General features: G+C 39.7%; 2 protein-coding genes across 2 annotated transcripts in view; both read right to left on the bottom strand.

Moving 5' to 3' along the window:
- Window positions 1-2,420: 2,420 nt before the first annotated feature.
- LOC121379544 (cytosolic Fe-S cluster assembly factor narfl-like) lies at window positions 2,421-8,091 on the bottom strand. The gene is made up of 3 exons (XM_041508187.1): window positions 8,022-8,091; window positions 5,127-5,316; window positions 2,421-2,823 (listed from the first exon to the last, which is right to left on the bottom strand). Exons 1-3 carry the CDS (start codon window positions 8,089-8,091, stop codon window positions 2,421-2,423), a joined length of 663 nt encoding a protein of 220 aa, XP_041364121.1.
- Window positions 8,092-11,261: 3,170 nt separating this feature from the next.
- The window catches only part of LOC121379182 (cytosolic Fe-S cluster assembly factor narfl-like), a 20,984-nt gene continuing 18,326 nt past the window's right edge, over window positions 11,262-13,919 (bottom strand). The window contains exons 6-7 of the mRNA XM_041507681.1: window positions 13,381-13,515; window positions 11,262-11,707 (exon numbers count right to left, since the gene is read on the bottom strand). Coding sequence (XP_041363615.1) covers window positions 11,305-11,707; window positions 13,381-13,515 — 538 coding nt within the window. The 3' untranslated portion in view covers window positions 11,262-11,304. The remainder of the gene's footprint in view (window positions 11,708-13,380; window positions 13,516-13,919) is intronic.

The following is a 13,919-nucleotide window of genomic DNA, read 5'->3' as shown; positions in this document are numbered from 1 at the left end:
GGCCCTTATAAAGGGCCTGACCGCTTCTGGTCGAGGCATCACCAAGTACCATGTTATTACCAGCAGCAAGTATTGGGTGTTTGGGTGGGGGAGGCCGATATTCTTTTGTTCAGCTTCCCCCGGGTGCATTGCAATTGTGTACTCGGAACGGTATTTTTTTGTCCGGTTCCTTATTAGAGTACGTGCTGGACCATTAAATGGGGGCGGGTACATTGTTATCATTAGTCAATGCACCCTGTGTACTGATGCAGTGAGCGTGTAGTCTGTTTGTGAATCCTAGTTTTGTGTTACGGTTGTACCTATTGTCTTAAGTCCCTATTCTAGTGAGTTCAACGGTCATTCATGACCACCCATCCCCCTCCGTCCTTGTATAGCATTGAATACAATGACGGAGGGGGAGTTAAACTAGCCTAGCTATCTAATTTGAAGGGTTAAACCCTTATAGTGTAGCACTGTAGGTATTGCTTTAAAAGCCTAGTGCTTGGCATACTTAACTTTATTACCAATGCAATAAAACGAAACTAACGGTGGCAAGTAGCAATTGTATACATATATGCACCGATCTAGGTACTTAGTTTGAAGAATTTTGATTCCCGCCCCCTAAATATAGGATTTTAGTAGGCTTACTTGGTTTGTCTTCAGACTATCTGGATAGTTGGGTATCTGTTTTCCTGCATGTCTTTGCTTCTGGAACCCTAGTTGACTTACCTTAGTTAGCTAGGATGGAATGCATCAGTGATAAAAAAATAAAAAACATGGTGCGGGTGCAAAGACAAATTCGTGCAGTTTATTTACAGTTAGGTATAGTAGGCTTCTTGATCCGTGATTGGCTGGATTGGACCAATGAGTGCTGAAAAAAAATAGGCAATAATTAGTGGTGTCCTATCTTGGTTGATTATCTAACGATGTTGATTGGCTGGTTAATTAGCCAATTGGGTTACTGCGACTTCGATCCTGTCTTAGTGAGAAAGAAAGAAAGAAAGAAAAAAAAAAAAAAAAAAAAAAAAAAAAAAAAAAAAAAAAAAAAAAAAAAATGCGCCTCTACTGCATCCTTTTGCGCCCTTTTTCGCCGTGCACTCTTTTGCGTCCTTTTTTGCCGTGCGCTCTTTTTGCGCTCCTATGCGCCTCTACTGCATCCTTGAGCGCTCGTTTGCGCCTCTGTTGCAGCCTTGTGCGCTCTACTGCGCTTCCTATGCACCATGCGCCTTTTCGTACTGTGCGTCCTTTTTATATAAGCGATGAATTGTTTATTTCCTATGCATATCTGCATCCCATTTCCTTGTGTACTGGCGACCATTCCATTCCTGCTGGTTCTAAGTCCTTCCCGTGTGTCTTCGGACTTGGGGAATCCACAAGCCAGCGAAAGCTCTGTGCTCCGCCTCTTTTATACGGGTGGAAGTGTACCACGTGACTGACTGCCTACGTGTCCGCTGGTACATGACGTCATTCTCAGTGTATCTTCGTCATACCCAGTCCACCATAAAGAACCCGGAAATAGGTTGCAAATATTCGCTATTTCATAATTATTATTTGTAGAACAGCCAATTAAGAATACTTTCTTGTTTCTTAATAATTATTTCTTCACTTACAGAATATTATAATTATATAAATTCATTCTGAACCTGACAATATTTGCAGCCTATTATAAATTAGCGAAGCAACTATTTCCGCCGTGTTAATTTGTAAATAAAACATTTACAATTCAACTGCGTTTTGTATTTGATCAAGTACGGGCATAGTCCGTTTCAATACTATGCAAAATAATTCTTAAAATAATAAAACATTATTGTTTAAAACGACTAACGACTCTGATCATTAACCCCCCCCCCCCCCCCACACACACACACACACACACACACACACTTAACAGATGAGATCTGTCCCCGTGCTTATAAACCATAAAGTCTAGACTTTAATAAAGTCCAGACTTTAACGTCATGGCAACACCATTCAAATAGCATTACGTTAAAGTCTGGACTTTACTAAAGTCTAGACTTTAAGTTTTATAAGCACGGACCCTGGTGCTTTAAGGCAAATTAAAGGATTTAAAAAAAAAAAAAAAAACATTCTTGAAAAATAATCCTTAAATAGTTGACAAACTGTGGTTTAAAAATGGCTTCTTTTGCGATTCAAATGTGGCATGGTTGGGCTGACCTCCCGTCCCCACCTATCCATTTCGTCACACTGAAAAGCCCAATACGATTGGCACACATAAAACTGTTGTCGTGACATCATTTCCATCCGTAAAGCTGTATCCTAACCAGACGCGAGCAATTATTTTAGAAATCATTGATTTCAATTGCAGTATTTTAACTGCACACGTACAATATCTCAAAGATGATGACTTGATGCCACTGTATTTAAGAAGAAAAAAGTCTTTTAATTTTACATTTTTTATCAAATAATTTATCGGTTTCACATCACCATTTAATTGTCAGTGCATTTGTCATTTTTTCCACTTCGTGGTATTTTGTATGCAGCATTTTTCTGGCTTTGTTTGAGTCTGATCCACCAAGCCACTCTGTGTACAGCTGCTTAATTCCAGTGACATCATTTGGTTCTACTGTTTTCAGTGAGGAATAAAGTTCACTAACTCTTCCCAGTAATTCCTTTGGAGTTTCTTCCCCTGCTGGGCGTATCTGCCCTCCTCCGTTGTTACAGCCAGATGGACAGGCCATAATCTCAACAAAATGATACGGAACTTTTCTTCCTCTCTTCACTTTCTGCACAATATTCTGAATGTTCCTAAATCCATATGCCAAGGCCATTTTTATTGCTGGTTTTCCTTCCAGTTCAAGAGTGACTTCTTGAAAATCTTGGTTTCTAAAAAAACAGAGGGAAACATTTAATTCATTATTTGTTTTTAACAAAAATGACATCCTAATATAAAAAATAAAGTAGCAGTTAATTGTGTCAAATGTAGTCCACATTTAAAGTAAAGTATTGAGAAACAACCCTACTTCCACCAAAAGTGACCCTTTTCAGCTGTGAGCAAGATTCTTTTTCTATTTTCTTGTTCATATGCCTGCAGATACGATAAAGTTTGTTTTGTTTAATAGCACATTGATTCATTATTGACTATTGATATCAAACATTTGAGAGCTGACATTTTGCAGAGGAACCCCCCCCCCCCCAAATACTTCCATTGGAAGCAAATAACCTTTTTATATTTACTTTCCCACGCAGGGCAGCACGTATCACAGCCTTTGATATGCCGGTCATGGAGAACTAGTTATGAGGGGAAAAACCCATTGGGTCCACCGAGATGTTTCAATCCTATGACCAAAGCACCTCAGGCAAGGGGTCTATCAATTGAGCTAGATACCACCCTCAAATGGGAAACAAACCAAAGATTGATTGCACAGAATGAAGTTGTTCTCTGCCAATCTTCAGAATACCTTTCTGTATAATGAAGGGGTGGGGTGGGGGTGGGGATCTGGATGTTTAATGCTTAGAAAAAAAATTGATGAACATCAATGGTGAAAAATACTTCTACTTAGATATAAAGTTTCAATTTAACATACATATAACACCCCAAATGTACAGTGTAATTTTATGGTCTTCTAATTTAAGCCGGAGAAACAATGTAGTGAAACCCCTCTAAACCGGACAGCCATGGGACCGAATCAAATGTCCGGTCTTCGCACGTGTTCATTTGCATTGTTTCTTGATGGTATCTCCAACAGTTGAGTTTTCTACACTAAAGTTGTCATCTAATGACCTTAATATTGGCTTCGATAATGATTTTAAGTTAATCATCGAGTGATAGTTCAACACAATGATGTTTCGCTGGACGTACCGACACTGACATCTATTCAACCACACAAAACCAGTTATTCCTCATTTTGCTAAATAAATGTCTTTTAAACGGAAAACAAATTTAAACAATACATGAAGACAGTGGATTCAATTCATTGTCATTCTGTTGATCTTTGGAGCAAGTAATGAGATATGTTTGTCATTATTATTTATTTTATTATTATTATGTGCTTATATCCAATTAAGGTTCAAGCATCTTGTCCTGGGCACACACCTCAGCGTCCTGGGCACACACCTCAGCTATCTGGGCTGTCTGTCCAGGACAGTGGGTTAGTGGTTAGTGAGAGAGAAGAGGATGTAGTGGCCTTACACCTACCAATTGAGCCCTTAAGAACTCGCTCTGGGTTGGAGCCGGAACCGGGCTGCGAACCCTGTACCTACCAGCCTGTAGTCCAATGGCTTAACCACTGCGCCACTGAGGCCGGTTATGTTTGTCAAGGAACATATTTGTGAAGGGCCTTCAGTTACATTCGTAATTTAAAATTACCTAACCCAAAACCTATGGGCTAACCCAGCCGGTCTTAACTAAATTTACAACAAAGCTGAAAATATACACAACTAATACACTAGGTAGTTAAATATCAAAGCTGTCCACTGATCTTTAATTGCTTAATTCTTATTTGCAGGGCCGTAGCTAGGATTTTTTATTGGGGGGGGGGGGGGGGGGGGGGGGGGGGCCACGGAGTAGTTAATATAGTCTAAAACACCTCAAACGGTTAAGAAGAGGATTTTCTTTAAGTTTCTATAATTTTTTCCATTAGCTACGGCCCCGATTTGCCAGCTGTGCCCAGCCAATATGTAACGGCTATAACCTTCTGTCGGCTGACCCGAACATGCGCATATTCAATCTAATTAAAATTAGCTCCACTGGTTAATAACTGGTAGACCAGTAGAGCTTATTTTAATCAGATTGGCGCATATTACACTAGCCGAGTTTGCAGAAGGGATATTCAGAGCCATTAGTGCTACCATAATGATTAATAATAGTTTGGATGTCCGGTTTTCAGAGGTACACTTTACACTTAAAGAACGCTTTGAGGCTGTAATGATCCTCCGGTGTTCAGTTTAGAGAGGTTTGCGATTTAGAGAGGTAAACTTCAGTGTTAAAAGATGCGAAAATCACGGGACCATGGAAAATGTCCAGTGTTGAGAGAATTCCATTTTAGAGAGGGTCTGGTCTTTAGGTGTTTCACGGTATATGGACATGGGTGTAAACCTGTGTGTATTTGAAAATCTTATGGGGTTTTTTTTTGGGTTTTTTTTTTTATCTTGTTTAGTTTTTTTCTTCATCTGCTACTAAAACCTACCGTAATATTTTATACTCTATGTGCCGTAAGCTGTGTCCATACATTTCCTTTGCTGCGTGTCTGATAACATGCTCAAGATACCCGCCTGATCCACCTCCTTGATGATTCACCAGATCATAGGAGGACTTTTCTACACTGAAAGGAAGAGGAAAATGATAGCTAGTTTTGTGATACAGCAGAATACTGGAGGCTGAAACACATGGTGAACAAGGAGGAAGGAATGTTTTATTTAACGACGCACTCTAACACTTTTTATTTACAGTTATATGGCGTCGGACATATGGTTAAGGACCACATATATATTGAGAGAGGAAACCCGCTGTGACCACTTCATTGGCTACTCTTTTTCAATTAGTAGCCAGGGATCTTTTATATGCACCATCCCACAGACAGGATAGTACATACCACGGCCTTTGTTACATCAGTTGTGGAGCACTGGCTGGAACGAGAAATAGCCCAATGGGGCCACCGACGGGGATCGATCCTAAACCGAGCGTGCATCAAGCGAGCGCTTTACCACTGGTCTACGTCCCGCCCCTGACACAGCAGAATACTGGAGGCTGAAACACGTGGTGAACAAGGAGGAAGGAATGTTTTATTTGAGGATGCACTCTAACACTTTTTATTTACAGTTATATGGAGTCGGACATATGGTCAAGAACCACACATATAATATTATATTGAGAGGAAACCCGCTGTGGTAGGCACTTCATGGGCTACTCTTTTTCAATTAGCAGCAAGGGATCGGATCTTTTATATGCACCATCCCACAGACAGGATAGTACATACCACGGCCTTTGTTACATCAGTTGTGGAGCACTGGCTGGAACGAGAAATAGCCCAATGGGGCCACCGATGGGGATTGATCCTAAACCGAGTGTGCATCAAGCGAGCGCTTTACCACTGGTCTACGTCCCGCCCCTGACACAGCAGAATACTGGAGGCTGAAACACATGGTGAACAAGGAGGAAGGAATGTTTTATTTGAGGATGCACTCTAACACTTTTTATTTACAGTTATATGGAGTCGGACATATGGTCAAGAACCACACATATAATATTATATTGAGAGGAAACCCGCTGTGGTAGGCACTTCATGGGCTACTCTTTTTCAATTAGCAGCAAGGGATCGGATCTTTTATATGCACCATCCCACAGACAGGATAGTACATACCACGGCCTTTGTTACATCAGTTGTGGAGCACTGGCTGGAACGAGAAATAGCCCAATGGGGCCACCGATGGGGATTGATCCTAAACCGAGTGTGCATCAAGCGAGCGCTTTACCACTGGTCTACGTCCCGCCCCTGACACAGCAGAATACTGGAGGCTGAAACACGTGGTGAACAAGGAGGAAGGAATGTTTTATTTGAGGATGCACTCTAACACTTTTTATTTACAGTTATATGGAGTCGGACATATGGTCAAGAACCACACATATAATATTATATTGAGAGGAAACCCGCTGTGGTAGGCACTTCATGGGCTACTCTTTTTCAATTAGCAGCAAGGGATCGGATCTTTTATATGCACCATCCCACAGACAGGATAGCACATACCACGACCGTTGATATACAAGTCGTAGTGCAATCGAGAAATAGCCCAATGGATGCTGTATAATGCGCAAACAGACATTTGTGATGTCTACTGCTATAGCTGTGATGTGAATGATAACCAGCTTTTTAAATAAGAAATTGGTCTCCCGAGTCGATTCATGAACTATGACACTATTAATTAACAGCGTTTGTGCTTCGGACTCGGAACATCTCGGCTGATACCTGAGAAATCGTGACGAGATGTTCCGAATGAGACCTTACAACAGTCCAATATCGACCAAAGTGTTCCGAATGAGTGAAAACTGTATGTCAACTCTACCCCCCCCCCCCCCCCCCCCTTCCATCTCGAGTCAGGCCACCGATCTTATCTAATTCTTTTTGACCACCCGATCTAATGTAGCGACCAAATTTAATGAGTTGAATTGTCTTTATTAATTAATTAGAGATGCGCATCAAAGTTTTAAAGGCCCACTATTTAATTTTTGGGTGTAAATTTCAAAATTGCCAAAATCGCTATGAAGGGGGTTAATATTTTTTAATTTTCCTTATCGGGCTTTGGGGGTTCGCACAACACATTTTATACAACCATAAAAATTAGCCCCCCCCCCCCCCCCCCCACACACACACACACTTTGAAAATCTGTCCTGATGTTAGAATTTGTTTTCAGTTATTATATTCGATCTGCAAAAGGTATGCTACATTTTTGTGCCTCTACTGTAGTGAATAGTATTCATAATTCATAACAATTGTATGTAATTTTTAGTGTATAAATTGTGTTAATTAAGAATCAATTCATTAAAAAAAAATTATTTTACAAACTATTCACTGGTTTGAACGTAATGCCTATCAGTATTAACATCAAGTGTTAGCGTTGGGTGTTGGTAAAACGTGGACCGGACCAGAAGGCTTAACAAATTGATTTTTTCCTTTAAAAAAAATATTAAACAAAGTGATCGTCAACTGTGCATAGTTAAGAAACATCTCTTGAGTATCGCTTCGTTTTGTTGAATAAATTCAGATAACGTAATGTTTTTAGCACCATCTTTATACACTGGTCGTGCGGACGCAACAGAAGCACATCTGTAACATTCTAAATGACGTCTTGTCGGTGGTTAATTTTCGTGTTCTTAAGTCTGAGATTATATTATTTTAAACTTTATTGAGATCATGTTAGCTCTGGAAAAATATTAAAAATAGTTTTTCAATAGCTTTCTGTTTGTTGTCTTATTTTGAAAGATTATAATGAAACGTATTTAAAAAGAGTAATATTGTTGATAACATTTTAATAATCAAATATCATCTTGTCATCATTATTATAATTGCCAGAATTATTAATCTACAAACAAGCAGACCCTTTTCGTGAGCCACGGGTTCACCGGGGCTCGAATTTAAAGGGATGCCATGCGGCATATTGTTGGAATGCCCCAGTCAAATCCCACAATGGCCAGAAAATTAATGATATTAACTGGCCATGCCTTATTTATTTTGTAGGATACTAATTGGTAATAATACTTGAAAGCGATTTTAAAATGTTTTATTGCGAATCCAGTGTTGTAGTTGACCCATCTTACAGGGCGCTGCGCATTGGTTGGGGCGCGCACACGCATACACATATGCACGAACACACACACACACACACACACACACACACGAGGCCTGGTATTCAGGGAGCTAACTACTACCTTATTTTTAAAATGTGAGAATCCCCATCCATCACCCACCCAACATTTCTCATATCGTTTCTAAGGACCGATTTTTGTGTTTGCTTCTCTCTTAAAAAAAACAACAAAAGAAAGAAACAAACAAAACCACGTGCATTTTCGTCCACATGTTCCTACGAGCCTATAAACAAACATTTATTTTCCTTCGTCTATAATTTTATTCCTATAAATATAATACAAATTTTGACTCCGTCTGGCCTGTACATTAATATTATTATTAATAATAACTGGTGTTATTGATGTTGTATTTTGTTGTTTGTTTGTTTAATATGTTTTTATTATCATTATTTTTTAATTTATTTTATGTTTTTATTATGTTTGCTGACACCAGTTTGTTTGCTATTATGCAATAAATTGAATTGAAATTGAATTGAAGCCCTTGCATCACTAAAGTTAGCGTATTCCGACGTTTTGTTTACGACGTCAACCAGCTGTTCAAACTTCCTTTAGTACTTACCAGGGCCGTAGTAGCCGATGGGAGGGGAGGGGAATGGGTAGTCGGGGGGGGGGGGGGGGGCTCTATGGACCTCCCACTTTTTGAAGAAAAAAAATCCATATACTATCAAATTCAAGCATGCATACACCTAGTCTATAATGTCCCTGAAGACACTATAAATCTGTAATGTTCATGAAGACCCGTGAATATATATTTTGTTAAAATTCGGTAGTAGGCTAGGTATGGCGGCAACGGGCTTCCTCGCTTCTTATCTTTGTGACTTCTAACCACAAACCGGCCTCGATGGCGTCGTGGCAGGCCATCGGTCTACAGGCTGGTAGGTACTGGGTTCGGATCCCAGTCAAGACATGGGATTTTTAATCCAGATACCGACTCCAAACCCCGAGTGAGTGCTCCGCGAGGCTCAATGAGTAGGTGTAAACCACTTGCACCGACCAGTGATCCATAACTGGTTCAACAAAGGCCATGGTTTGTGCTATCCTGCCTGTGGGAAGCGCAAATAAAAGATCCCTTGCTGCTAATCGGAAGAGTAGCCCATGTAGTGGCGACAGCGGGTTTCCTCTCAAAATCTGGGTTGTCCTTAACCATATGTCTGACGCCATATAACCGTAAATAAAATGTGTTGAGTGCGTCGTTATATAAAACACTTCTTTCTTTCTTTCTAACCACAATGTCCAACGTCAAAATAACCATAACAGCTTGTGTATAGTGGTTCATCATCTAATAATTTCTTGTTCTAACCGTCGTCAGAACCACCGCGAAAAATGTAGAATAGCAATGGTTAACGAACAAAGGACACATCCAGAATCCGATGTTCCTAGTGCGAGGAAACACTAACCTATATACAGCAGGGTGTATTCCATTTTGTTTTGTTGTTATTTTTGTCGTTTGTTTGTTTGTTATTAACCAAACATATAAGTGAAGTTGCTGTATTTAAAGCCTCTGGGTCTTTAACTCATCCAGTGCAATATAGTGATCAAGTACACTATCCCTGTTGAACAATGACCATTTGCGTATGTAGTTGATGACACAAGGTCTTCCATAACTTCACTTAATAATACACAATAATATAAAACTATTTCTATGAGGTGACCTATAGCTGTCCAGTCACGTGTGCAGGGATTTTAGCAGGGCGGGTCTAGATTGGTGAGCGAAGTGTATGCGGGGGGTGGGGGGTGAGGTTGAAGACATGCTCCTCCGGAAAATGTATTGAAAAGAAAAAAGAAAATTTGCTTGAGAAGGGGGAGGGGAGGTCGACCTCTGAACCCTCTCCCCTGGACGTACGCAGGCTGTCTCCTTCCAAACGACGTTTCCCTTCCAAGCACACAAAAAGTAACAGAAACAAAACTTCAAAAGAGTAACAGATCACCGTCTCAAAAATGGGTAATTTTGCTATTCAGATGAAAAGAAATCAGGTCTAAGGCTATCTAAATAATAATTAAAACACCCAAAATATTCTATCTTACATCCAATAGACAATGATTAATAAATCAATGTGTTCTAGTGAAGTCATTAAACAAAACAAACTATAGCTTTCTTTTTTATATATAATACTATGCAAAATAATTTTTAAAATAATAAAACATTGTTTAATAATGGCTTATTTTGCTTATTTATTTCAAATATTTTGGGGAAAGCATACCCCCCCCCCCCCAAACGCTTATTAACGACTCTGATCATTACCCTCCACCCCCACCCCCACACTTAACAGATGAGATCTGGTGCTTTAAGGCAAACTAAAGGATTAAAAAAATATATATATATATATTCTTGAAAAGTAATCCTTAAATAGTTGACAAACTGTGGTTTAAAAATGGCTACTTTTGCGATTCAAATGCCCAAAAAAATCACTTGAAAGACATCCAATTAAAAAAATGTACGTGGATCATACCAGATCCCTCTTGACGTCTTGGAACCTGATCAGTGCCCCCCCCCCCCCCCCCCCCCCCCACACACTTAACCGGTGGGATCTGGTGCCTTTAAAGCCATCAAAATGAAAACATCCTTGGGTTAAAGTAATATGCAAAATAATCATTTAAATAGTTTTTAAATGGCTAATATTGCGATTCAGATGCAAAAAACAAACAGTGGTTAAGTCATCGAATTCACCCAGCGTTCTCGATGGGTAAAGATTAGGTTTCAGCCGTATGGCTGGTTTTTGTGGCTTGGTTAGGCTGGCCTCCCATCCCCACCTACCCATTTCGTCACACTGAAAAGCCCAATACGACTGGCACACATAAAACTGTTGTCGTGACATCCTTTCCAACCGTAAAGCTGTATCCTAACCAGACGCGAGCAATTATTTTAGAAATCATTGATTTCAATTGCAGTATTTTAACTGCACACATACAATATCTCAAAGATGATGACTTGATGCCACTGTATTTAAGAAGAAGAAACTCTTTTAATTTTACATTTTATATCAAATAATTTATCGGTTTCACATCACCATTTGATTGTCAGTGCATTTGTCATTTTTTCCACTTCGTGGTATTTTGTATGCAGCATTTTTCTGGCTTTGTTTGAGTCTGATCCACCAAGCCACTCTGTGTACAGCTGCTCAATTCCAGTGACATCATTTGGTTCTACTGTTTTCAGTGAGGAATAAAGTTCACTAACTCTTCCCAGTAATTCCTTTGGAGTTTCTTCCCCTGCTGGGCGTATCTGCCCTCCTCCGTTGTTACAGCCAGATGGACAGGCCATAATCTCAACAAAATGATACGGAACTTTTCTTCCTCTCTTTACTTTCTGCACAATATTCTGAATGTTCCTAAATCCATATGCCAAGGCCATTTTTATTGCTGGTTTTCCTTCCAGTTCAAGAGTGACTTCTTGAAAATCTTGGTTTCTAAAAAAACAGAGGGAAACATTTAATTCATTATTTGTTTTTAACAAAAATGTCATCCTAATAAAAAAATAAAGTAGCAGTTAATTGTGTCAAATGTAGTCCACATTTAAAGTAAAGTATTGAGAAACAACCCTACTTCCACCAAAAGCGACTCTTTTCAGCTGTGAGCAAGATTCTTTTTGTATTTTCTTGTTCATATGCCTGCAGGTACGATAAAGTTTATTTATATAATAGCACATTGATTCATTGACTATTGATAACAAATATTTGAGAGCTGACATTTTGCAAAGGAAAAAACCCACCAAATACTTCCATTGGAAGCAAATAACCGTTTTATATTTACTTTCCCACACAGGGCAGCACATACCACAGCCTTTGATATACCGGTCATAGGGAACTAGTTGTGAAGGGGAAAACCCAGTGGGTCCACCGAGATGTTTCAATCCTATGACCAAAGCACCTCAGGCAAGGGGTCTATCAATTGAGCTAGATACCACCCTCAAATTGGAAACAAACCAAAGATTGATTGCACAGAATGAAACTGTTCTCTGCCAATCTTCAGAATACCTTTCTGTATAATGATTTTAAGTTAATCATCGAGTGATAGTTCAACACAATGATGTTTCGCTGGACGTACCGACACTGACATCTATTCAACCACGCAAAACCAGTTACTCCTCATTTTGCTAAATAAATGTCTTTTAAACAGAAAACAAATTTAAACAATACATGAAGACAATGGATTCAATTCATTGTCATTCTGTTGATCTTTGCAGCAAGTAATGAGATATGTTTGTCATTATTATTTATTTTGACTTATTTTCGTGCTTATATCCAATTAAGGTTCAAGCATGTTGTCCTGGGCACACACCTCAGCTATCTGGGCTTTCTGTCCAGGACAGTGGGTTAGTGGTTAGTGAGAGAGAAGAGGATGTAGTGGCCTTACACCTACCCATTGAGCCCTTAAGAACTCACTCTGGGTTGGAGCCGGAACCGGGCTGCGAACCCTGTACCTACCAGCCTGTAGTCCAATATGGCGGCAACTGAGTAATTAATATAGTCTAAAACACCGTAAACGGTTAAGAAGAGGATTTTCTTTAATTTTCTATAATTTTTTCCATTAGCTACGGCCCCGATTTGCCAGCTGTGCCCAGCCAATATGTAACGGCTATAACCTTCTGTCGGCTGACCCGAACATGCGCATATTCAATCTAATTAAAATTAGCTCCATTGGTTAATAACTGGTAGACCAGTAGAGCTTATTTTAATCAGATTGGTGCATATTACACTAGCCGAGTTTGCAGAGGGATATTCAGAGCCATTAGTGGTACCATAATGATTAATAATAGTTTGGATGTCCAGTTTTCAGAGGTACACTTTACACTTGAAGAACACTTTGAGGCTGTAATGATCCTCCGGTGTTCAGTTTAGAGAGGTTTGCGGTTTAGAGAGGTAAACTTCAGTGTTAAAAGATGCGAAAATCACGGGATCATGGAAAATGTCCAGTGTTGAGAGAATTCCATTTTAGAGAGGGTCTGGACTTTAGGTGTTTCACGGTAGATGGACATGGGTGTAAACCTGTGTGTGTATTTGAAAATCTTATGGGGTTTGTTTTTTGGGGGTTTTTTTTCCATCTTGTTTTGTTTTTTTCTTTATCTGCTACTAAAACCTACCTTAATATTTTATACTCTACATGCTGTAAGCTGTGTCCATACATTTCCTTTGCTGCGTGTCTGATCACATGCTCAAGATACCCGCCTGATCCACCTCCTTGATGATTCACCAGATCATAGGAGGAATTTTCTATACTGAAAGAAAGAGGAAAACGATGGCTAGTGTTGTGATACAGCAGAATACTGGAGGCTGAAACACATGGTGAACAAGGAGGAAGGAATGTTTTATTTAACGACGCACTCTAACACTTTTTATTTACAGTTATATGGCGTTGGACATATGGTTAACGACCACATATATATTGAGAGAGGAAACCCGCTGTGACCACTTCATGGGCTACTCTTTTTTAATTAGTAGCCAGGGATCTTTTGTATGCACCATCCCACAGACAGGATAGTACATACCACGGCCTTTGTGACATCAGTTGTGGAGCACTAGCTGGAACGAGAAATAGCCCAATGGGGCCACCGACGGGGATTGATCCTAAACCGAGCGTGCATCAAGCAAGCACTTTACCACTGGTCTACGTCCCGCCCCT

The sequence above is a fragment of the Gigantopelta aegis genome, chromosome 8 (assembly GCF_016097555.1).
Source record: "Gigantopelta aegis isolate Gae_Host chromosome 8, Gae_host_genome, whole genome shotgun sequence".
In the NCBI taxonomy this organism is placed as follows: domain Eukaryota; kingdom Metazoa; phylum Mollusca; class Gastropoda; order Neomphalida; family Peltospiridae; genus Gigantopelta; species Gigantopelta aegis.
This window is presented reverse-complemented; position numbering and strand designations above follow the sequence as displayed.

What these genes read in the sequence shown, in the direction of transcription:
- LOC121379544 (XM_041508187.1), bottom strand. Translation starts at nt 8,091, where the DNA reads ATGCCGCATGGCATCCCTTTAAATTCGAGCCCCGGTGAACCCGTGGCT. An exon ending in CGAAAAGGGTCTGCTTGTTT is followed by an intron (nt 5,317 to 8,021) that starts GTAGATTAATAA and finishes CATGTGTTTCAG; the next exon opens with CCTCCAGTATTCTGCTGTAT. An exon ending in ATAGAGTATAAAATATTACG is followed by an intron (nt 2,824 to 5,126) that starts GTAGGTTTTAGT and finishes CTGTTTTTTTAG; the next exon opens with AAACCAAGATTTTCAAGAAG.